Source organism: Podarcis bocagei, assembly GCF_964188305.1.
Source record: "Podarcis bocagei genome assembly, chromosome: 2".
NCBI classification, from domain to species: domain Eukaryota; kingdom Metazoa; phylum Chordata; class Lepidosauria; order Squamata; family Lacertidae; genus Podarcis; species Podarcis bocagei.
The window spans coordinates 23,504,535-23,529,282 of NC_138126.1; the positions used below are offsets into that span (position 1 = coordinate 23,504,535).

Consider the following 24,748-nt stretch of genomic DNA (forward strand, 5'->3'; position numbering starts at 1 on the left):
ATTACTTAGACAGGCCACCACCAAGATCAACTATCTGAACATGTCTGATGTTTGGCGGTGAGTGTTCCAAGCACCACAGCTCATGGCTCTGTAAAGCCAGCGATATTGTTCGACTTGAGCATAGGAGACCTGGTTTCAACAGCTTTCTCAGCCATAAGGTTCCATACATTTAGGGATACAGTGGTACCTCGGTCAAAATAAAAAAATTCCTTCCAGTAGCACCTTAAAGACCAACTAAGTTAGTTCTTGGTATGAGCTTTCGTGTGCATGCACACTTCTTCAGATACACACAGTGGTACCTCGGGTTACAGACGCTTCAGGTTACAGACTCTGCTAACCCAGAAATAGTACCTCGGGGTAAGAACTTTGCTTCAGGATGAGAACAGAAATCATGCGCTGGCAGCAGGAGGCCCCATTAGCTAAAGTGGTACTTCAGGTTAAGAACAATTTCAGGTTAAGAACGGACCTCCGGAACGAATTAAGTTCTTAACCCAAGGTACCACTGTATATATTTTTAAGTATGAATGCTTTGTTTAGCTTGCTAATGCGGATATAAAATACTATATTTAGGGAGGTAGCCGTGTTGGTCTGCCGTAGCTGAAACAAAATAAAAAAAATCCTTCCAGTAGCACCTTAGAGACCAACTAAGTTTGTTATTGGTATGAGTTTTCGTGTGCATGCACACTTCTTCAGATACCAAGTGTGCATGCACACGAAAGCTCATACCATTAACAAACTTGGTTGGTCTCTAAAGTGCTACTGGAAGGAATATACAGTATTTAGGGAATGTGCTTGCTTTTCTTGTGCTTTAAGTATTGATAACTTTTTAAAACTGCTCCTATGAGCGGCTTCTGAGCATAATTTGCTAAATATTCACTGGGCAACTTGCAAAATGGCCACAGGTTCCCCATCTGTGATGTCACCACATCAGGATTCATAGAAGTCAAGGTGATTTTAAGCAGAGGTTGGATAGCCACCTGTCATGGATGCTTTAGCTGAGATTCCTGCATTGGGGGGGGGTTGGACTAGATGACCCGTGGATCCCTTCCAGCTCTAAGATTCTATGATTTTAGTGCCTTGGAATAGGAGCAACAAACTGATTATTCAAATACTGTTCCCAGTCTTGCTCCACCCTGAAGGCACACAAAAGAAATTTGTATCAAGTTCTGGGTTGAAATTTGCCCATACTGTAGTCTTACTCATAAGGGCAGAGGAAGGAATATTTTCAAGATTTTAAAAAAAGAGGCTTTTCACACTTTAATGTTACAGTCCTGTTTTTTAATTGTGTATCTTGGTGGTTCTCAACAGCAAAGCTCTTCACTTGAAACAAAACTTCAGAGGAACGCTTGTAGTAAAACATTTTAAAGATATTAAAGGATGGTGATTATTGAGAAAGGCAGCGGGAGGAGCAACTTTAGGAAAATAAGAAGATGCCTTCGACTCTCCCAGTCCCATTTACAGATGTCCAGGCTCTGCGTAATTTGAGGAACATTGCAACAACGGTGTGATTTGGGGTTGCTGGCTTGCTTTACTTCGGAAGCCCCCCTGTGTTCTGACAAGGGGTGATCAGACCTCACCCAGGGACTACGACGCTCATTCCCACGTTACAAAGTCACGGCCCTTTACACTTGCATTGCCTGCTGCTGTAGCGACCTTACTCTACAAGCCTTAGCTGCGTTCTTGGGGAATCTCCGCCTTTGCAGGAGAGCAGCGCCCGGCTGTGGCGCTTTCCCCCTCTACGCGGCTCAGTTCGCAACCCTACCTTCTTTCCCCACGCGCGTGCAGTTGCGTGTATAGAAAACGGGTGGCGCCACCCTCCCGCGTGGTAATTTGACATCTGTTTTATATATATATATATAACGTGTCGGGGGGCGCTGCTGTGCCTTGCAACTCCCCCAGACCCCGCTCAGAGGTTGCTGTTTTGTTTTGTTTTGATCCGCCTTCCTGCCTGCCTACTTTTTCTCTCTTTGCAGCGACTGTTGTAGCGGGGTTTGCTTTTCTGCCGGCACAGGAAGGGGCTGGAAGTAGCTGGGGAGGAAGGAGGGCGGCGAGGGGTCGCATGGGGCGCTGCGATCGGAAATCGACTTTTTCTTTGACTTTATTATTGGCCAGGGAAAGCCCCCTTCGCCTGAGGCGCCCAGTAGCTGATCGGCGCCTGCAGAGGGAGAGAAACCTTTCGGGTCTCCGCCCACTCCTGCGCGCCCGACCGAAGTGGAGACTGCGTCCCCACCTACTCCCTGGACTCAGCCCCCCAAGAGGGGAGCCAGCGATTAACTCCGGAACAGCCGGGCACTCTAGGTAACTGTGGCGTGGGGCAGGACGGGGTCTCCGTCCCCTTTTCCTCCTGCTACGTTGCTGGGGAATGTCAGGTCAGCTGACAATGGGTAATGACCTGAGAGCCATACGAGAGAGTTGTTTTGTTTTGTTTTCTGCACACTTGTGTAATCCTTTCCCACGTGTTCCTCAAAAGGGACGGAAGGCGGCCTATGTAAAGGCGACCCTGCTTTATGCTCGCAACAACCTTGTGAGGTAGGCGAGGCTGGGATTGTGTGACCAGGCTGTGTTCACCTGCGTGGTGTTCCCCATATTTTCCCCAGTGAGACTCAATGCCCTTGGTCAAGGCACAGTCTGACCCCCCTCCTTTGGTGACCCTCGTAGAACTCTGGCCCAGTGGTTGCTATTTATTAATTTGATTTTGAATTGATTTAAGAATATTGCTTTTAAAATGCTGTGTTACTTTTATTGTTAGCTGCTCTGAGCCCGGCTTCGGCTGGGGAGGGCGGGATATAAATAAAATATTATTATTATTATTCGATCTGCAGTTTCTTAACCCTAACAATCAGCCTAATGCAGATATTTGTATTTGAAGATTACACACTCCAGCCGGGCAAAGACTCTCAAGTTACAAAGCAGAGCCTGCCAGAAGGGGGCAGGTATGGCCTCCGGAGAGTCTTGAGGGGGTCCAGAATTCCCCACTGCACCCCAAGGTCTAAGGTTCCCCATCCCTGAAACAGGCCTTTATAAAACACTCAGGTATCTTGCTGGAAAGGAGCTTGGGAAGTTGCCTAAATATTTGTCCATCTAGCAGCTGGCACAGTGATGCCTACTCTGTCTGGCAGCAGGTCTCCAGCAGAGGCCTCTACCCCATCACCTGCTTCCGGGTCCTTTTCAAACTGGAAATGCCAGGGACTTGAACCTGGGAATATCCCTTCTTAAAATGAACCCTTTTGCTGTTTTTCTTTTACATCACAGTCTGCCACGTATCCGCCTGCCATCTTCTTCCCCAACCCAGTGCATTCTGCTGAAAGAAGGAATGGCTACTTCAGAACCAACTCAGGTAGGGGGGGAAATCTTCAAATAATTTATTTTAGTAGAGGCAATTTCAAGAAGGTTTCTGAGCCACCGTGCCCTTGGAGCAAGAAAGGTGGGCATCTCAAGAGTTGGGATTTGAGTACTATGAAGGGGAACATTGATCTGTCCTCTGGGGCACAATCTAGTTGGGTTGGTTGGTTGGTTTGAATGCAGTAGTAGTTTCATGTGCTTCTCATTCATTCAGAAAATATGTAGACGGGTGGGAAGCCTTTGGCCCTTTAAATCCCATCAGCCCCAACCAGCATGGTCAGAGTTGATGAGAGTCCAACAACGTATTGAGGACCAAAGTTCCCCCACTTCTGAAGTATAGGGTTGTGGTCTTAGACATGTTGCCATATGCAGATGATACCCAGCTCTACATCTCTTTTAAAACAGAACCAGTGAAGGTCCTGTGTGAGTGTCTGGAGGTGGTTGGAGGATGGATGGCAGCTAACAGATTAAGGTTGAATCCTGACAAGACAGAAGTACTGTTTTGGGGGGACAGGGTATGGGCAGGTATGGAGGACTCCCTGGTCCTGAATAGGGTAACTGTGCCCCTGAAGGACCAGGTGCGTAGCCTGGGAGTCATTTTGGACTCACAGCTGTCCATGGAGCACAGGTCAATTCTGTATCCAGGGCAGCTGTCTACCTGCTCCACCTGGTACGCAGACTGAGACCCTACCTGCCTCCAGACTGTCTTGCCAGAGTGGTGCATGCTCTGGTTATCTCCCGCTTGGACTACTGCAATGCGCTCTGCATGGGGCTACCTTTGAAGGTGACCTGGAAACTACAACTAATCCAGAATGCAGCAGCTAGACTGGTGACTGGAAGTGGCCGCCAAGACCATATAACACCAGTCCTGAAAGACCTACATTGGCTCCCAGTACATTTCCGAGCACAATTCAAAGTGTTGGCGTTGACCTTTAAAGCCCAAACTCGGCCCTCCAGCTGTTTTGGGACTACAACTCCCATCATCCCTAGCTAACAGGACCAGTAGTCAGGGATGATGGGAATTGTAGTCCCAAAACAACTGAAGGGCCAAGTTTGGGGGGTGCCGGCCCTAAACGGCCTCGTCCCCAGTATACCTGAAGGAGCGTCTCCACCCCCATCGTTCAGCCCGGACACTGAGGTCCAGCTCCAAGGGCCTTCTGATAGTTCCCTCGCTGTGGGATGTGAGGTTACAGGGAACCAGGCAGAGGGCCTTCTCAGTGGTGGTGCCTGCCCTGTGGAACGCCCTCCCATCTGATGTCAAGGAAATAAACAACTATCTGACTTTTAGAAGACATCTGAAGGCAGCCCTGTGTTGTTTTTAATGTTTGATGTTTTATTCTGTTCTTAATCTGTTGGAAGCCACCCAGAGTGGCTGGGGAAACCCAGCCGCATGGGCGGGGTATAAATAATAATTTATTATTATTATATTTTTAACATCTTTTCATGGCACAGGAGTTTAGGATTTGTGTTAGTGTGGAACAGACAGAGGCCTGGGCACAGGAAGGCTACGCCCTGCAGCCATCCTAGTGTGACTTGTTAATACAGCAGGCAGTAAGCTTAGGAGCCTTGTTGTTTTAGGAGCTGGGCACACCTGAGGAGGAAGACGAAGAAGCATCCCCCACAAATGATACTCCAATGGGGGAAGAAGAGGACTGTGCAGCATCCCCAGGTAAAAAGCCCCAGTGACTTCTGTCTTTCTGTGAGCCACTGCCTCACCCTTGGCTTCGCTCCACTAGGACCTCCCTCAAACTCTTTAGTTCTGGGTTTCTCCCGGCCATGACGGTCCTCTGAAGTAGCTCAAGCGCTCTGGACAGATTGCCTGCACTTTGTCCCATGTGGCAGTCAGATGCAGATCTAAGGGACACCAGAGATTGGACATCCTTTCTTGGAGATCAAGAAATGCACACTAGGTAATATCAGTTTTAGTTGCTATTTTTAAACTTCTGGGGTTTGGCTTTGTTGTCATGTTTTTTTTTATTAGCCAAACCTTTGTTGTGTGTCAGCCTTTTGAAACATGCACACAATGACTGGAAGAAAAAGTTTTACTTTAGGACAGGGGTTCTCAAACTGTGGTTCGCAGGCTACCAGAGATCTGTGAGTTTCACTCTGGTGGTCTGCAACGTGTCTGTGGTTTCGTGGTTGAAGATGGGAGGTGGACATCCACTCACTCTGGCTGGGGCTGATGGGAATTGGAGTCCACTCATAACTGGAGGACTACAGGTTCTCCATCCCTGGGCAAACAGGAAGGATTTAACTGGAGCTCTGGCAGAGAAAAGGTGTCAGGTATATATATTCCTGTGAACAAATTGTTGCATCCAACTGAATAACTGCGTGTAGAACGACTTCTCTGACCAAATTTCTTCTCTCTCTTCTACCCACTTGCTCCCAAATCTTCTATGGGAGTTCCCCCATCCCTCCCACAGCAGATGTGGGAATGGTCCACGGGTGTTTGGAGTTGAGATGCACTTGAGGAAGTTGTTCTGCACATGCAAGGACTTAGCTGAATTCATGTGCAGCCTCTCAGAAAAGAATTCTGGTATTTACCTGACAGGAGATTCTGTCTATGAAAAACAGGATCTCCAAGTTCTTCTGGGGGTGCCCAACCAGAAGGAGAAGAAACGGCCTGGGGTCTTTATCTCCAGTACTCAGAGGAAGCCAGGAGCCCAAGAGATAGCGATGGTTCGGATGGAGACCACAGCTGGGAATCCCAGGCAGTCCTTGTGAGCTCTCCTTGCCCAGTACCATCTCGCCCAGGTCAGGAGCTCATGGAGCAAGCAGTGGGTTCCTGGAGGCTTTTGGGCTTTGTTTTGTTTTGTTTATTTCGCAATATTTATATGCCGTTCGAATAGAATAGTATAAAATATTCATTTTTTAAAAGATAAAACAGACTTAAATAACAGCACACATAATAAAACTACCCAAATAGGAGTAAAAATCAAGTGATTCTGTGAAAACTGCATGTTTGGGTGGGCTTGCCAAAACAAGAGAGTTTGTAGCAGGCATCCAAAACAAGGCCTTGCATCTAACGCAGCGCTAAGTTACCTGCGTCATCTGTGCAAGATGCTGTTGGACTACAACTCCCATCATTCCTGATGATTAGACATGCACGCTGGGGCTGACGGGAGCTGTAGAGTCCAGCAAGATCTGGAGGGACATGGGTTTGCCATGTCTGACTTCCAGAATCAGGCCTTTGGAGTCCATGCCATTCTGGCCGCTGTGGTAATGGGAGCCATTTTGTGCTTTACAATATGATATGATAATCTTTATTGTCATTGTCCCATACAGAACAATTAAATTGAAAATCTACATCAGACATTTAGAAACCAACAAGCCTGCTATCCCAGCTACCCCAGCCTGGTTAGCCCCCTAAAAACTCTGATACCCCATAATTAAATACAATATACTCCCATAGAGACTATCTTACACTGTGTTTAAAACCAAAATGACATTTGAATAGAAACTGTTTCTCAGGCAGCTAGTCCTAGTCTTTATAACCCTGTACCTTCTTCCAGAAGCCAAAAGCTGAAAGAGATCATTTCTGGGGAGCGCACTATCCTGCACTATGTCTGCAGCTTTCTTATGGCACCTGGAAGCATAGATTTGATCCAAGGTAGGGAGAGTGCACACAATTATTCTCTCCACAGTCTTTACAACCCTGGACAACATTGTTTTTTCCCTGACCGTGAAGTTCCCAAACCACACACAGAGACCATAAGTTAATACACGCTCAACAGTACAATGGTAAAATGCCATCAACAGGTCCTTTGAGAGATTATTTTTTCCGGAGGATCCTCCAGAATCTGTGAATGACACATTCATGTGGGTTTCTTTTCAGAGAGTGAAAACAAGGAAGAGTACCCAGAGACTGTGAGGTCTCGCATGGCCTTGTCTGGAGCCTGTAGAAGGAGGGGGTCCTCTGGTGCTAAGAAGTGGGAGTCCCGCGAGAAGCGAGATGAAAGCTTCCTCAGAGAGAGCTGGGCTTGCCATCCTCCCTATATAGAGGTTATTGGAGGCACTCAGGACTGTGCAACCCACCAGGGGCTCAGCAACCATCACAAGGAGCGTGGGAAGATCCTTAAGGCCCGGCCCCCCAACCTCATTAGCCGCCAGAGACTTCACGGGAGCATGAAGCTCCACCGCTGTGCCGACTGCGGGAGAGGCTTTGGCCTCCTCTCAAACCTCATCCACCACCAGAGGACCCACGTTGGGGGGAAGCCCTACAAATGCCCCGACTGCGGGAAAGAATTTGGCCACAGCTCGGCCCTCATCACTCACCGGCGCATCCACACCGGGGAGAAGCCGTACGTGTGCAACGAATGCGGGAAAAGCTTCAACGTGGTGTCAAACCTTCTGCGCCACCAGAGGAGCCACACGGGAGAGAAGCCGTACCAGTGCCCCGACTGCGGGCGCTGCTGCAGCCAGAGGTCTCACCTGGTCACTCACCTGCGCCTCCACACCGGGGAGAGGCCTTACCGGTGCCTGGAGTGTGGGAAAAGCTTCAACGTCAGCTCCGACCTTATCAAACATCGGAGAATCCACACGGGCGAGAAGCCTTATGAGTGCCGCTACTGCGGGAAGCGCTTCAGCGGCAGCTCAAACCTCCTCACGCACCAGAGGCTCCACACGGGCGAGAAGCCCTACGTCTGCCCAGAGTGCGGCAAAAGCTTCCCCATCAGCTCCAAGCTCATCGCTCACCAGAGAATCCACACAGTGGAGAAACCCTACGACGGCGCCGAATGGGGGAAGAGTTTCCCCGAAAGGCCTCGCCTGGCCAGGCGCCAGCAGAGCCCGTACCGCCGAGAGAAATGCTTCAAGTGTGGCGACTGTGGGAAGAGTTTCACCACCAGCTCCTACCTTATCACTCACCAGCGCACCCACACGGGGGAGACTCCTTACATCTGCGGGGACTGTGGGAAAAGCTTCACCGTCATCTCCAACCTTGCCAGACACCAGAGAATCCACACGGGAGAGAAGCCCTACCAGTGCCCGGACTGCGGGAGGAGCTACAGCCAACGGGCCCACTTGACGACGCACCTCAGAGTCCACACGGGAGAGAAGCCTTACGTCTGCGCCGACTGTGGGAAGAGCTTCAACGTCAACTCGTCCCTCACAAAACACCGGAGAATCCACACGGGCGAAAAGCCCTACATGTGCCCTGACTGTGGGAAAACGTTCAGCCAGAGCTCCAACGTCATCACGCATCGAAAGCTCCACCATGGAGAGAGCCTCCTCGGTGGCCCCATGAGGATCCTTCAGATCAAATAGAACTTCCCATCTCTACCTAGTGACTGGTGCCTCTCTGTGTGGGATGTGAAACACAGAGCAGTCAAATACGACATTCCTAGAGTGGACATAAAGAGAGGGTGTCTGGACCAGCCAGTCAGAACTTCCTGTTTCCACCTGGGCTGGGACAAACTTCCTTTACATGTGACCAGAGGTGGGCGTGACCTCACCTTTGCAGGTAACAAAATAGCACAGGGGAGGCAGCCATCTCTCTCTCTGACTCCATTCGTTGAAGAAGCAACTCTTGAATGGTCTTTAAATCTGAAGGTTCATTATTGTTCCACAAGATGTGTATTTCTTTAAAGGCCAGAGCAAATAACGTGACCTGGTTTTAAAGCCAGGGCGATAATTAATTTGGCTGTCAGCGACCAGCAAGTAGTCTATATAAGAAATAAGAAAACTGCCAAAGAAATGTGGGACAGTCTTGCAGCAGTACATATTAGAAAAAAGTCAGCGTCTGCATTGACATTTTTCAAATAGCTGTACCAGACGAAGTTGCAGCCTGGTGGTGATTTGGTGGCACACTTGAGACGTCTAAAGGCGATACGCGGCAAATTGATTCGAAGGGACATGGAGATACCTGATATTCAGTATGTATTTATCATTCTTTGTTCCCTTAATGAGGACTTTGATGGTGTAGCTAGCCAGATATCTGCTGTTCCACCAGCACAATTAACTGTGGAAGGGGTAACAAGATTAATGAGCGAGTTGGACAGAAGGGAGGCTTGCGCGATAAGCACTCCTATGTCCAGAAATAATGAGGAACGCCGTATGCAAACTTGTGGTGATACAACTGCATTTAAAGCTGCCAAGAGTTGTTGGTTCTGCAATAAACAAGGACATTTTGCAAAGGACTGCAGATCCAAAAGAAAGCAAAGTACTCCTAAGTCTGTTTCTGTTCGTCAATCACAGTCGTCAGCTGAGCAGCCAACATCGTATCATAAAGACAGAAAGGAGCCGCGAGCTTTTCATTCTCAGACAACATATCATAAAAGAATTAGAGGTGCCAAGTGGAATAGCTAACAGCAACATCTTCTTAGTCTGAGATGCTCCCTTGGCTTCCAGCCAAGAGAGGACAAAGGAACTATCTCCTTATGGGATAGATTCCAGGTGTATATATTTTGTAACTTAAGTTTGCCTTCTGGGATCCATCTGTGAACAGAATGTGAGTAAACTGTTTTATACTTTTATGCAAGACTGTGTCTCGTCTAATCTTTTTAAGAGGGAATAAAGGGGAAATTACCAGGAAACTTATTTTAGAGGCTTATACAAGCCTGGCAAACGTTATCCACTGTACAAGTTTAAAAAGGGAATGATACTCTGCTAAATTATAGAACTTGTTAACACAAGTTGGGAAGGATATAATTAAACACTATATCCTCTCCTGCCTCCCTTAACATTCCCACACTCTGGGGGTCTGGCTGCCTTTGAGGAACTTGACAGTCTTTTCTTGCCTTGTCTTGACTTTGGAAAACGTCCTGTGGAAATGCATGAAGCCTTCCCAAATGTGCCCAGTCGCTTGTTCCTCACTGAGTTTGAGATACGATTAGGCGCTCAGGTGGAGTAAATAAACACCTGCAAACTCGCATTTCATCGCCAACCAGAACCTCCAGCTGAACAGAGTCCTTTTGTGTGGGATCTGCCTCAGCCAGCCTGTTTTGCTCAGTATATATCGAGGAATCATGACAGGCTAGATCCGTGGATCCCCTGGCGACTTCAAGGAAGGCTTTCCTCCCAAATCATTTTGTCTTTCTAATCAGAAGAGAATCCACTATTGAGAATGACCTCTCTCTGCTCTGGTGACATGTGGGGAAATGTTCAAACATCATACGTGATACTGGCGACTCTCTTACGCATTCCCACAAAGGAGAAGTTATCTTTAAGGCTTCTGACAGAAAGTGCTGTTGCACCTTTGACTGTCCCCAGTTGTCATTTCAGGGAATTAGGATGCGCAGCTGACCCTGAACATCTGACAGGCTCTTTGGATCTGAAGCATAGCTTTGTAGCCCTTGGCTCATCTGGTAACTGGAAGAGAAAAAGACTCTTCAGTAAAAATGGCTTCCTTGATTTTATGACGAAGATCTCAGAAAACATTTTCAGGTGGGGGAGTAAATGGGGAAAGTCTTGACATTGGTGCCTGTCGTATGACAATAAAAGGATGCTTTTGTTAGTTATTCTGTACTTTCTTAACTAGCAGTGATGGTTGCCGAACTACTATTGTCACTGCGTTGCTCAACGTGGAGTAGACATTTTGCAGTTTATACAGCCACTGAGTTAGCAGGGTGTTCGCAATAATCCCTGCAGTAATAAATACACAGTGTGAAGGGTGGGCAGCCTAAACAGAGCAGTTCTTAGGCTTCCCAAGGAATGAGAATTTACTGTTAAATCACTGAGAACTGTAGCTCTGTGAGGGGGGTCTCCGGTTAACACTCAGCACACTTAACAAACTACAGTTCCCAGGATTCCCTGGGGAAGCCATGACTGTTTAAAATGGTATGACATTGCAGATGGGGGTCTAAGTTCAGCTACCCAGCACGTGCCACAAATGCATGCTTATAGCCCTCCAAATGTCATCGGACTCCAACTTCCTTCAGCCTCAGCTGGTCAGGGATGATCGCAGTTGGAGTCTAGCAGGGTGGATTTGATTTAAATCACTAGTTAGTAAGACTTGATTTAAATCATTTCTTTTTACAGAAAGACTCATTCTTTCTGGTATAATCTTAATATTTACAACCAGAGGATGGTTTCATTTTTGGAATAATTAATTTTCAGAGTAGTCTTTACAGTTATATCAAAAATTACTGATTTGGTTATACTATTAGAAATACATAGATAATTATGAAATTATTGTGAGGTTTAATAAGTTAACTGCTTATATTTGGACAACTTTTCTGCTGTACTTTATTGGAAGGAAAATATAATTGGTTCCTTAATAACAATTTAAACAATTTATTTAACTAAAACAATAACAGTATAGCATATGTATCCATGTTTGTTAACTGATGTGGTTAAACTTTGTTGTTGTTGTTTTAAAAAAACTTAGACTGAGTTTTAGCACACATGAAAAACTTAAAACAAATTCTTATTTCCTGAGGAATAGCCTTTGGACTATAATGTAACTTAAATCGAAAACTAACTTTTGAAAGATTTTTCCTCCAAAAGCATTTTATTTTAAAAATCTTATTTAAAATTTTAAAAATCTGATTTTTTAATTATTATTTTTAATCATTGATTTTTTTTCCCCACCCTGGAGTCCAGCAATTCCCTGGTTTCAGGAAATGCATCTGCCTTTCACAGTTTAATGGTTTACTCCGGAGATCGCTGCGTAAGACGAATGTGGCTGCTGCTCCAAATCTCTGAAGCAGCTCTTCCACGTTGTAACTGATTTTTGCCAGAACAACAGTTTCCAAACAGCAAGGATCTTTCAAATACTGCTCTGAAACATGAACAAATTTACACCAAGGAACTCCAAACATACCGTGTCTGGTATGTTGTCCTACCCTAAAGAAAGTCCAGTTCTGCCAGGGGTACCAACTTAAATAAAATGGGGGGGGCAGGTAAGCACCACCCTGCATAATCGATTACATGATGCAGCACGCACACACCCCATTTGAATGGCAATGCCCATCAACTGGGAGGGGCAGACGGTCCCCTCAAATATTCCATGGGATACTGAAGGGACCTTAGCCCCTAGGAGTTGGCTTCTATGAGTTTTGCCCTCCATGCTTCGTCAATAAGCTTTATGCAAATGTGCTTATCTTTCATAAACATCTATGGTTTGAATCTTTAATTGAAATCTCCAGTGGTACCTCGGGTTACATACGCTTCAGGTTACATACGCTTCAGGTTACAGACTCCGCTAACCCAGAAATAGTACCTCAGGTTGAGAACTTTGCTTCAGGATGAGAACAGAAATCGTGTTCTGGCGGCGTGGCAGCAGCAGGAGGCCCCATTAGCTAAAGTGGTGCTTCAGGTTAAGAACAGTTTCAGGTTAAGAACGGACCTCCGGAACGAATTAAGTACTTAACCTGAGGTACCACTGTAGTGTATTGAGTGGCAGGGGACATTTATGGTGGTGTGATGGTTAAGAGTATCAGACTAGGACCAGGGAGATTAAGGTTCAAATCCCCAGCTTCCCACATAAATCACGAAGCGACCTTGAGCTCCTCACTATCTCTCAGCCTAATCTACTTTGCAAGGCTGTTGTGAGAATAAAATGGGGGGGGGGTGGACCATGTACCACCCTGAAGTCTCTGGTCACGACTGTCCTTTTCCATCCTGTGATTTTAGAATGACTGAAGAAGATTTCTACAGCCGGATGCAACTATTGTTTTGCTGCAGGATCCTACCCTTTCTCCAAAGTTCCTAGAAGCTGGAAGTTGGCCAGAGCATGGATTCCTTTCCAGATGTCAAAGCCTTGTGAAAGACCCTTTGCCTCTCCCAGAATAATAATAATAATAAATTTATTTATATCCCACCCTCCCCAGCCGAAGCCGGGCTCAGGGCGGCTAACAACAATAAAACAGTTCAAAAGTACAGCACAAACAACACTCTAAAATCATTCATTATAAAATTAATTAATTCAAGCCACTGGCAACCATTGGGCCAGAGCTCCGCGAAGATTGCCAAGGGAGGGAGTCAGGCTGTGCCCTGGCCAAAGGCCTGGTGGAACAGCTCTGTCTTGCAGGCCCTGCGGAAAGATGTCAAGTCCCGCAGGGCCCTGGTCTCTTGTGACAGAGCGTTCCACCAGATCGGAGCCATGGCCGAAAAAGCCCTGGCTCTAGTTGAGGCCAGCCTAACTTCTCTATGGCCTGGGACCTTCAAGAATAAATTATGGAAGTAGATGCAAATTGATTATGCATAGCACATAGGGACTGCAGAATTCACAGAATCTAGATGGGGTGTACAGTATATTACAAGGCACACTGCCAAAGATGGCAGTAACACAACAATATCAAGACCTGATTTGCCTACCACTCCCCCCCCCCCCCTTCATAAGACGATCTGGCCATCCATTCCTCCTCATAAGGAAGCTGTGCCTGGAGGAAGAACTGTGAGGGGAGAGACTCCATCAGGCAAGGCCTCCTTCCACCTGCCTTGCCCCACCCTCTGCTTCTCAATGTGTATTGTATTTTATGTACTGTGGCTTGCCGTTGTCTTATTGATTATAGTTTAGATAGTATTGTAACTGTTGAGTGGATTTCTGTTTAACTTTTATATGTTGATATTATTATTTTATACTATTCTAATTATTGTTGAATGTTACTTTTTTGATGGAGGTTGCCTATTTTAAAGTTATGTTTTATTATCACATCTTTGTATCGCATTAGATTGCTATAAGATGTACACATTTTGTTTCTTCAGCTCGTAAACCGCCTTGAGTATTGTAAGATAGAAAGGCGGTATACAAGTTAAAAATGATGATGATGATGAATGACATGGATGTCAGAAGGTCTGAGGCAGACAAAATATATTGCTTTTCACACAGGTTATGGGCATCATTACCACAAGATAATGTGCTTTGAATAAAAGTGTATAGTTTGTACACTACAGCCATATAAAAGCTACAAGAACCCAAAATATCAGATCCGTTTTGTTTTTTTTAAATTTGTACTGCGACTCCAGGACATGCTGAGTTCTGTGATTTTTAGTGATGGTCAGAGGCGAGGTGCATTTAGAGTGAACAGTTTGCAAACATGAGGATTTAATAAAATCAGTGCAGATCCAATCGTCATCTTCACAGAATCGTAGATTTGGAATGGCCCCCTGCAATGCAGAAATCTCAGTTAAAACATCCATAATATAATCAGCATTTTCCTTCTATGCAATGCAATGGCGGGGTTGGACGCTCAAAAGCAAGGCAGGGGCCACTCCTAAGCGCGTCTCTCTCTGGCCTGGAGGCTGCAGCATCTCATCTCAGGACGTCCCAACTCGGCTGCCTGCAAAATTGAGACACGATCCCCGTTCCTGGCTTCTCGACCCTGCAAATGATCTATGGGTTAAAACCACCAGCGATCAGATTCCTAGAAGGCTCCAGGAAAAAACAAAAAATTAAGGAGGAAGGAAATAGCTAAAGCCACCTTCCTTCCCGTTCCCCAACCCTCTCTTCCGGCTAGAAATTACCTTTTTTGGGGGGGGGGAATAACATACAAATAAACAATAAATACAACCGCTGCGGATTGCAAAGGGTGCAGAACGGTGGATTTGGGGATCTGTCGGCTCATGCAGGAAGGGGAAGATCTGGAGGCAAAGAAAAAGGAGATCAGAGACTGCAAAAGGGTCGTTGGAAGGTTTCCCAAAGCCCCACTCCAGATCAGAGCCTGTGCTGCTGATCCCCCACACTTTCCCTTGTCCGGATCCCCTCTCCAGATCCGGGCCAGAGCAAGGTAATAAACAGAGGGGAGGAAATGAATCTCAGGTGCCTAGCTCTCATTCAGGTTAGCTGATCCATAACGCCCTGTCCATTCAAAGAAGGCGACTGGACCATCCCGTTTAGCGGTTTCTACACTGGGCTAGTTAGCAGCTCTCTCTGGTCATAACCATCACCCGCTGCCTAAGGTGCTTCAAGCTGCAGATTCCAGGATCTGAGTCTTGGGATCCTCCCTGTGTAAAGTGCGTGCTCTGCCACACTGAGGAGCTACAGGCTTCTCCCCAGTCAGGATGTAGAAATGCAGGGTTTTGAGCCAATTTAGTCTGTAAAGGAGCTGTCCTGATCCGAATCAGCCCAGGGACCCAATGCTGCAAAACCTCTGAGTGCCAGCAGCATTTGGAGGTTTCCATCCCTGGTGCTCAATATCCTTTTAATGAAAGGTTGACTCTGGGTCTTTAGATGCACAATCTGTGGGTTTTAGCGCTTAGCTAAGGCTTCTCTGTTATTGACTGGCAGTTCAAAACCGGTGGCAGAGCTATTTTTATCTGGTCCAGTGAAGCTCAAAATGCGGCGGCATTAGGAACAAAGTGAGAGTGTCTATAATATAGCCAAATGTCATTGACATCTGGGTTCGAGGCAGTGTGTTCCTGTTACAAGTCCTAAAAGGAAGAATGTTGTTTTATTTATTTGTTTATTTGTCTGTTTATTGAGGAAGGCATATCCGATGCTGAAAACCCAAACCCTGAATTAGAATGGAAGTGTAGACCTGAGAACAGGGATGGGGAATCTGCGGCCATCCAGGTATTGCAGGGACTACAACTTCTGTCATCCCTGACCATTGGTCATGCTGGCTGAGGCTGGTGGGAGTTAGAATCCAACCACATTTGGAGGGCCACAGATTCCCTCATCCTTGATTTAGAGCGGGGTTTCCCAAACATGGGTCTTAAGTTGGATTTGGACTACAATTCCCATCATCCCTGACCACTGGTCCTGCTAGCTAGGGATGATGGGAGTTATAGTCCAAAAGCAGCTGGCAACTGAAGTTTGGCGAACCCTCTTTTAGAGAAACCCTGGAATAAAATAGGCTTTTCATGCTCAGGGCAGATGATGCTCTGTTGGAGCACTTGGATGCTGGACTCTTGAGCTTCCCTTGTCTGCATCTTGCACTCATACCATACGTACCTTGTTTTCTTCTCTCTACTCATCTCATTCCTTTCATGCCACCATCTGCCCATCACACCAGTTGTTTCCCCCATGCAATACCTTTGGTTCCGTTTTCCTTGTTTCTACTTAGCTAATATCCCCATTTGCCGTGCTCTCCATTAACGTTTCTCATCAGATAATTGTATTGGAACTGGAGGGTGCCTAACAGATTACCTAGTCCAGCCTGCTGCTCCGAGTGTCCTGCCGTTGATGCTTTTCCAAACTTATCCTCAAAACCTCCAAGGAAGAAGATATTGGAGAGCTGTTGCCAGTCAGTGTAGACAGGAACAGCTAACTTGTGGTCCTCCAGACCTTATTGGACTCCAACTCCCATCACCCCCAGCAAGCAAGGCCAGTGTTCAAGGGGGGTTCAAGTTGAAGCCTAACAACCTTTGGGGTGCCACAAGTCAGCCATTTTTGTATAGACAATACTGAGTCCAGCTGTCTGACTAATTATAGGGCAGCTTCCTATATTCCAACATTATGTCCTTCTTGAGATGACTAAAACTATCCACAGTACTTTTATATGTGAGTGCAGTCAGGTTACCTCGCCTTCCCTAGTACTTGGCTTGCCATTTTGGCAGCGGCTTTGCTGACATCTTGGGAGTAGAGTTCGCATTTCTCTCCAGATCCTGGTTGGCGGCCATTTTGGTCTGGTGTGCACCATGTGCAGTTACTGAAAAGCACGTTTCGTTTGCAGCTCCAGGAGTGCAGAGGGGGAACCCGATGGAAGAGCAGGACCCAGCAGGACCCCAAACAGAGGAGACATTAGGAGGAGGAGGAGATTTTCCTGTTTATCGGGTTGGGAGCACTGAGGAGGTCCAAATTGAGGAAGGTCCACAAGATGCTAAGCGGATACCGGATGAGACCGCACCACTAGGTACTAAAAGGACTCCAGGTGAGGAGACTGCGCAGGAGGCTCAGCAGGTACCTGATGAAGCAGGTCTGCAACAGGCCAGCCAGACAACTGACAAAAAGCTCCAGCAGCCCCAGGATTTCCAGAAGACAGCCAAGTCCCGGAGGAAGCTGCTGGTGCCTACCCGATGGGACCACACCAAATCTTTTCAGACTTCCTTCAGGAGAATAGCCGATGCCATCCAGTGGCCTCGAGAAGAGCGGAAGACCCAGAATCTGCTAGACCTCAGTGGAGAAGCCACTCAAGTCTATAAGACCCTGGGCTCCATTGGGCAAGTGGCGGACGAGGACGCCACCAGTTTGGAGTTATGGCGCCGGCGGTTCAGGCAGTTCTGCTACCTGGAGGCCGAGGGACCCCAAGAAGTTTGCAGCCGTCTCCAAGACCTTTGCTTCCGATGGCTGCAGCCCCAGAAACACACAAAGGAGCAGATCCTGGAGCTGCTGGTCTTGGAGCAGTTCCTGGCCATATTGCCACAGGAAATGCAGATCTGGGTCAGGAAGCGCGGACCGGAGACCTGTGCTCAGGCGGTGACCCTTGCAGAGATTTTCTCTTGGAAGCTGCAAGACCACGAGAGGTGGGATCAGCAGGTGAGAGTTCTGGAGGGGAGGCTACACCCTGTGAGCCTCCAGATATTGCTGGACTCCCATCCGCCCCAGCTGGAATAGCCAAAGATCAGGGATGAAGGGAGCTGTAGTCTATTAACAACATCAGGAGTGCTGTAGGTTCCTCCATGTGTGGTGTAGTGGTTAAGAGCGGTAGACTTGTAATCTGGTGAACCGGGTTTGCTTCCCTGCTCCTCCACATGCAGCTGCTGGGTGACCTTGGGCTAGTCACACTTCTCTGAAGTCTCTCAGCCCCACTCACCTCACAAAGTGTTTGTTGTGGGGGAGGAAGGGAAAGGAGATAGTTAACCGCTTTGAGACTCCTTTGGGTAGTGATAAAGCAGGATATCAAATCCAAACTCCTCCTCCTCCTCTTCTTCTTAATGGAAGTGACTGCAGCTGTAGAAGAGCAGACAGCATGGCAGGGTTCAATTTATGAGTGGCCACTTGACGGTTATGTTTCTTTCCTCTCCCAGACAACTAAATAGGTTGGGGTAGGAATCCAGTCTATTTCCTGATCGCAACGAGGCAGTCAGCTGGACCAGGCGGGTGAGGGTTGGGGAAGGTAACAGAAATTGATTTTGGAGCTGGGGCATTTGCCTCTCCAAACCTGTTGCTATGACCTGCTGTTCCTCCTTTTGATTCAGGTGCCGGGGCCCTTTGAAAAAGTGGCTGTTAATTTCTCTAAGGTAGACCCCTTGAAGATGCAGCTGTACGTGGTGGCCATGCAGGACGATGAAAGGATAACCAGCTTGTTGGGTAAGGGGTTTTTTTTGTGTGTGACGTGCCTGGATCATGTTACAAAGCTCAGGGTGGCGGGAGAGTGGGAAGGTAAGGCAGAACTCACTGGGGCTGGAAAGCTACGCTTAGTTTCCCCATCCCAATCTAGTCCAATTTTGTCTAGCCTAGTGGCAGGGGCTCACCCTTGGGCCCCCCAGCTCTGCTCCCACAGATCATTTTCATCTGGCATCGTTTGGGATCAAACGTGGGGCCTTCTGCTTGCAAACAATTTTTCTGTGCCACAGTACTACAACCCCTCTGTGGCGTTTGCCTCCTAGGTGGGTCATAAGGAAAGGGTTAAATGAGTGTGATGTGATTGGCCAGAGAGAAACTGATAGGAGGAGTTAGAGTCGGAGTTGTGTGGAAGTTAGTTGAGAGTGGGGAGTTGGAGAAGGAAGAGGGAGGATATAAGTCTGTGGGTTGGTCGAGCTGTGTTATGAGGGAGTGAGAGGAATTGTTAGGTGGAGTCAGGTAGATAGTTGGGATAATCAGTTTGAAGTTGTTAGGAACGTATAGGACAGTTAAGGAACTAAGATTAAGAAACTGACAAGAAAAATTAACTGAAACCATAAGCTTGTTCATGCCTATAAGATAAACTTGATTATTTGTTAATGTTAACAACTGTCTGGACTCCGTTTGTACCCGTGAGGAGAAACGGGTTGGTGGCAGTGAAGAAAGCAATCACAGTGGTGGCACAGGAATCAATAGACCGTCAAAGGTCCGGGGGCCCTGTGTGATCGCCACAGCCTCCCCAGAAATTCACTCTGTGGTTGTCTCTTTATTCCAGCAGGCAATGGCCAAGCGAGTGAAAGTGAGGAGGAGAATCTCCGGCTGGAAAGACCAGGGCAAGTGGAATACCGCAGGATGTCGCTGGAAAGAGCTAAAGGGGGCATCTTCCTATTTCCTGAGGTGGGAGAGGTGCCTGAAAACCAGCTGGTCACTGGAAGGAAAGTCTTCCAGTTTCTAGAGACTGAAGAGACATCAGGAAGCCAGCAGGCCCCAGAGAAACGCCAGGGAAGGCTCCTGGAACAGGCAGCGGAAAAGGCCTTTCATTCTGAAGGGGCGAAAAGTTTAAATGAGAGCAGTTTACACGAGGGGCTTGAGGCAAGTCCTCGAAAAAAGACAGTCGCGGGGGAAAGCTACAGCCAGAGTACCGACCCTCTTAAAAACTTGAATGTCCAGGCAGGGAAGAAGTCATACAGATGCTCGTATTGTGGGAAAATCTTCAACCATGCCTCTGCTCATTTGGTCCACGAGAGGATCCACACAGGAGAGAAACCATATAACTGCCTGGAGTGTGGGCAGCGTTTCAGTCGGAGATCGCACCTTACTAGACACCAGAGAATCCACACAGGCGAGAAGCCCCACACATGCTCAGAATGCGGGAAGCACTTCAGCCGGAGATCCCACCTTATTGAACACCAGAGAACCCACACGGGAGAGAAGCCGTTTGCCTGCTCCATCTGTGGGAAAAGCTTCAACTACCGTTCCCTCCTGAAAGAGCATGCAAGGATCCACACAGGAGAAAAGCCATACAAATGTTCAGACTGTGGGAAAAGCTTCAATCGGAGGGAAAGCTTTATAATACACGAGAGAACACACACGGGGGAGAAGCCGTACGAGTGCCTAGACTGCGGGAAAAGGTTCAGTCAGCGATCGAACATTACTGCCCACGAGAAAACCCACATGGGGGAGGGGAAATGCAAGTGTTCAGAGTGTGGCAAGAGCTTCTGTAATTCAGCCAGTCTCCTTAAACATCAGAGAATCCACACAGAAGAAAAAGCATAATAAATATGCAAGCACTGGCAGTAGAAAAACCTCTGGTTAGTGACCCACATTTTCTTAAAGAGTAAAAGCCAGGTCATTTCTGCAGGAAAATAACCTCAAGGTTACACAATTGTACCACTTCAGATGAAGGGTGGGAAATTCGTGTGACTGAGTGCACAACCTTTTAAAAAAGCAGCTTACTTGTGGGCAGCTAGCATTTCAGAGAGAGAGGTTTTGCGCTATCCTCTTACCTGATGTGCTAGAGAATTAATGTGCAAAGGTTTTTTTTTAATGTGCAGGGCAATTCAGCCATGTGATTTCCCCCACATTCATTCCGAAATAGCACACCTGCAAGAGGTCTGCATCATGCGTGTTCAACCAGCAGATAGAAAACTTACAAAGGAAGTAAGTGCTATAAGTCGTACCTCAGGTTACATCTTTCATAAACATCTATGGTTTGAATCTTTAATTGAAATCTACAGTGGTACCTCGGGTTGCATACACTTCAGGTTACAGACTCCGCTAACCCAGAAATAGTACCTTGGGTTAAGAACTTTGCTTCAGGATGAGAACAAAAATTGTGCTCCGGCGGCGTCTTAGCAGCAGGAGGCCCCATTAACTAAAGTGGTACTTTAGGTTAAGAACGGACCTCCGGAATGAATTAAGTACGTAACCAGAGGTACCACTGTATGCACTTAAAATTAGCACAAACGTATACACCTATCTGGAAATTCTGTTTGGCATATACATATCCACTCCACCTAAAGTTGTGTTTTGCAGATACTTGCTCTTGTTGTAAAGAGTCATTTTTCAGTATCCAAACACCTTGGGTTTAAGGGTAGTGGATCTTCAAGTTGCAGTTCAGTAGCTGAGGCCGCAGGGAGGAAGTTCTTAATTGAGAAGGCAGTGTTTTGCATGTGTGAAATCACATGAATCCTCTCCATTTCTTTTTTAAGCCCAACATTCAGTTTCTTCCCCTGTTCCCATAACCCCTTATTATTGGCTGTTAGCTGGGAATGGGTGCCATAGTCCAAAACATCTGGAGGGCCTATGTTGGCTACAATGATTCAAAGAGAAACAACACAGCCACTCCACCCAAAAAGACATACAATGTCTTACTGAATGGTCTGGTGCATTCCTGTTGCACCTAGGTCTCTGCTTTCTGAAACAATCCTTTACTCTTCCATAAGCCCCCAACAGGCACTTAAGCATCGGTCAAGAGACACACAGAGATGATGTCATTGTAACTGGAGACATTTAAGATGATGCAACCTTCATCTTATGCAAGTGATGGATGGCAATGGACAATATAGATGGAGGAGGATGGAGATTTCTGCTACAAACATGAGGTTTTCTCACTTTCTCCCCCAACCTCTTCTTACAGCCTGATACGCTCTGGCAAAATGCTTTGTGCTAATAAAGTATCTTTGTACGGAGCTGAATTAATTGAGAGAACGTTTGTTTTCTGGGACATCCAACGCTGGAGCAAGTGAGACTTCCTTTCCCTTCTGTCCTCTGGAGAGACCAGATTCCCGAAGGACAAATTGCATATTGCATGAAGCCCAGTTTATTGCTACGCATCTCAGATCCTTCCAACGCTGCTGGCATAGTTCTGTAGCAACACAAAAGGCAGCCTCGCGCTCAGAAGCTCAAGATAAAATGAATTAGGAAGTTGTGAATACTACTACTAATAATAATTTATTAGCTTTATATACAGTGGAACCTTTGTTCTCAAATGCCTTGGTACATTTCAGCTCCCAAACACGAAAACCCGGAAGCAGGAGTTCCATTTTTCAAACGTTTTTCGGAATCCGAACATCCAATACGGCTGTCGGCTATTGTTTCCGGGGCGCCTGCGCCAATCCGAAGCCATGCCTTGGTTTTCGAACATTTTGGAAGTTGAACGGACTTCCAGAACAGATTACATTCAAGAACCAAGGTACCACTGTACCACATTTATCTTCCAAGGATCTCAAGGTGATATACATGGTTCTTCTCATTTCATCCTCACAACAGCCTTGTGAGGTAGGCTTAGACTAAGACAGGCTTCCTCGGCCCTCCAGATGTTTTGAGACTACAATTCCCATCATCCCTGAACACTGGTCCTGCTAGCTAGGGATCATGGGAGTTGTAGGCCAAAAACATCTGGGGGGCCGAGGCTGAGGAAGCCTGGGCTAAGAGATGGTTACTGACCCAAGGTTACCCTTCATGGCTGAGTGGGGATTCGAACCCTGTTTTCCCATGTCCTAGTCCAACACTCTTTAACTATTATGCCACACTGGCTAGCAGAAGAGCCCAAAGGCCCATCTAGGCAGGATTTGAGCACAGCAGCCTTTGTTTGCTCATGATATCCAGGAAGTGGTATTCTGAGGCATATTGCCTCCTACACTGGAGGGACTGGCTTCCCATTAGAATCTGGTTGGCCCCAGTGAGAACAGGCTGCTGGACCAAGTGGGCCATTGACTATTGGTCTGTTTCAGCAGGCTCTTCATTAGGGCTGGTCGATAATCTGTTTTCAACATGATATTCCGATATATCATGAGGTCAGAAATAAATATGGAGCTATGTACAGTGGTACCTCAAGTTACATACGCTTCAGGTTACATACGCTTCGGGTTACAGACTCCGCTAACCCAGAAATATTACCTCAGGTTAAGAACTTTGCTTCAGGATGAGAACAGAAATCGTGCTCCGGTGGCGCGGCAGCAGCGGGAGGCCCCATAGGCTAAAGTGGTGCTTCAGGTTAAGAACAGTTTCAGGTTAAGAATGGACCTCCAAAACGAATTAAGTACATAACCAGAGGTACTACTGTAGAGGCATTGGCTGGCTTCACGGTTTCCCCTGCATAGTGGTTTTTGCATACACATTAGGGCTGGGAAATACGTGGATACATCATCAAAAAACAGTTTGAAGTCCGCATCGCGGTAACGGTTTCGTAATATTCAACATGGCGATGCATCACAAATGTATCTGTGTGCTATGTAAAAAATCGCGAAGCCAGTCATTCCTTCTCTCATGATTCCTTCTGCCCCTGTTGCTCTGTACTATAAAAGAACAGTTGTAACAATATGTTAAAGGTAAAAAATAATGTGTCAGTTATAGACCCCTAAGTAGCGGCAGTTTCCAGGATATTACCCACTTTGCCTCTACATAGTTAAGTGTAAGGAAAGTGCAGTTGACATGTATAGATGGTACACAACCAGCTGGCAATCGTACATGGGTATTAACTTACCTCAGAAAAATTATAAACAGCCACATTGGCCCATTAGACCAAAATTCACGTGGGCAGTAAAATAACGTCTTGATTTAGGGACCAAGTTTTCAAACTGAAGAAAGGGTGGTGGAATGCCTTTATTTGGTGTAACTGGGTCCATCATGAACTTAAAAAAACAAAACTGAATGGCTTCCCATAAAATATTTCCAAGCAATTTCACAATACGTAAAGACAATTCCACATGTAAAAAAAACAACCCATACACACACAATTAAATTAAAAAAAACAACCAGTTCCATATGTAAGAAGAGGAGCCTGTTGGGTCAGATGGATCCAGTCCAGCGCCCTCACTGAATCATAAGAGTTGGAAGGGACCACGAGGGTCATCTAGCCCAACCCCCTATGTTCTCAAAATGGCGGGACAGTTTGTTGCCTGTGGGAAACTAAGGAGCAGAACGTGAGCATAAAAGCCCTTGCTCCTCCTGTGGCTTCCAGCAACTTGTATTTAGAAGCACTGCTGCCTCTTAACTGTGGAGGGCAGGGCACAGACAATGCGGCTAGCAGGCATGATTATTTTTCAAAATTATTATTAATTAAATTTATATACTGCCCTTCATCGCAATATCTCAGGGCGGTTCACTGAATATTTTACGACATTTAGTCCATAATAACATTCATCTTCAGTATATATATATATTTTTCTTTTTTAATGTAAGCAGAAGATGGGAAATCGGAAGTCCCTTTTACATTTCTTTCTTTCTTGTCTCTTTTCCTTCCTTCCTTCCTCTCTCCTTTTTTCTTTCTTCCTTTCTTTTTGTATTTTATTTACATTCGTTTTCTTTCTTTTTCTATAACTTTTATTAAATTTTCTGTTTCACATTTTAGAATATTCATTTAAACAACCTTAAAATATCAATGACTTCCCTTCTTCCCGTCCCATGGATCCTTTCACATAACATCCATCCCTGCACATTTTATATAAACTAAACCATTCAGTATCCCATTATTCATAGCTGTCAACTTTCGGATTTGAAAATAAGGGCTCAGCAGCCTCACCTGTCCAGGGACAGTCTACGGGATATCTAACAATCCAGGATAGCATTATTACATCCATCAAAACCTATTTATCTTAATTGTGCCCATGTTTTCAAATCTGAAAACATAGTTTTCTATATCTTATGGCATTATGAAAAACTTTTAATAGAACTGTACATCCAAATAGGCAGACCAGTCTGGATTTGCCCAGTTTCCACCACTCCCCCATTTTTTAA

General features: G+C 46.4%; 2 protein-coding genes and 1 long non-coding RNA gene across 10 annotated transcripts; all 3 read left to right on the forward strand.

The window, feature by feature from the left end:
• The first annotated feature begins 1,996 nt into the window (after positions 1–1,996).
• LOC308580714 (uncharacterized protein) lies at positions 1,997–9,820 on the forward strand. 6 transcript variants are annotated; one of them, XM_081182778.1, is made up of 3 exons: positions 1,997–2,298; positions 3,253–3,337; positions 7,178–9,820. In XM_081182778.1, the coding sequence occupies exon 3, from the start codon at positions 7,222–7,224 to the stop codon at positions 8,605–8,607; it is 1,386 nt and encodes a 461-aa protein (XP_081038904.1). In that variant the 5' UTR covers positions 1,997–2,298; positions 3,253–3,337; positions 7,178–7,221; the 3' UTR covers positions 8,608–9,820. The 6 variants fall into 6 exon arrangements, with proteins under 6 accessions (XP_081038904.1, XP_081038906.1, XP_081038901.1 ...); XM_081182780.1 differs by lacking the exon at positions 1,997–2,298 and adding an exon at positions 2,308–2,529; XM_081182775.1 differs by lacking the exons at positions 1,997–2,298; positions 3,253–3,337 and adding exons at positions 4,958–5,011; positions 5,917–6,096.
• A 2,178-nt stretch (positions 9,821–11,998) lies between these two features.
• Positions 11,999–21,705, forward strand: LOC308581397. Its single transcript, XR_014005051.1, has 2 exons — positions 11,999–12,615; positions 20,900–21,705. It is a non-coding gene; the product is annotated as an uncharacterized lncRNA (long non-coding RNA).
• On the forward strand, positions 14,406–20,313 carry LOC308580602 (uncharacterized protein). Of its 3 annotated transcripts, none has more exons than XM_081182500.1 (4): positions 14,406–15,011; positions 16,899–17,701; positions 18,364–18,475; positions 19,287–20,313. In XM_081182500.1, the coding sequence occupies exons 2-4, from the start codon at positions 16,925–16,927 to the stop codon at positions 20,282–20,284; spliced, it is 1,887 nt and encodes a 628-aa protein (XP_081038626.1). In that variant the 5' UTR covers positions 14,406–15,011; positions 16,899–16,924; the 3' UTR covers positions 20,285–20,313. The 3 variants fall into 3 exon arrangements, with proteins under 3 accessions (XP_081038626.1, XP_081038625.1, XP_081038624.1); XM_081182499.1 differs by having other exon boundaries at positions 14,408–15,043; positions 19,284–20,313; XM_081182498.1 differs by having other exon boundaries at positions 14,409–15,011; positions 19,284–20,313.
• Positions 21,706–24,748: the final 3,043 nt, after the last annotated feature.

What these genes read in the sequence shown, in the direction of transcription:
- LOC308580714 (XM_081182775.1), top strand. Translation starts at nt 4,978, where the DNA reads ATGGGGGAAGAAGAGGACTGTGCAGCATCCCCAG. An exon ending in GGACTGTGCAGCATCCCCAG is followed by an intron (nt 5,012 to 5,916) that starts GTAAAAAGCCCC and finishes TATGAAAAACAG; the next exon opens with GATCTCCAAGTTCTTCTGGG. An exon ending in CCCAGTACCATCTCGCCCAG is followed by an intron (nt 6,097 to 7,177) that starts GTCAGGAGCTCA and finishes GTTTCTTTTCAG; the next exon opens with AGAGTGAAAACAAGGAAGAG.
- LOC308580602 (XM_081182499.1), top strand. Translation starts at nt 16,925, where the DNA reads ATGGAAGAGCAGGACCCAGCAGGACCCCAAACAGAGGAGACATTAGGA. An exon ending in ACGAGAGGTGGGATCAGCAG is followed by an intron (nt 17,702 to 18,363) that starts GTGAGAGTTCTG and finishes CTTTTGATTCAG; the next exon opens with GTGCCGGGGCCCTTTGAAAA. An exon ending in AAGGATAACCAGCTTGTTGG is followed by an intron (nt 18,476 to 19,283) that starts GTAAGGGGTTTT and finishes TCTTTATTCCAG; the next exon opens with CAGGCAATGGCCAAGCGAGT.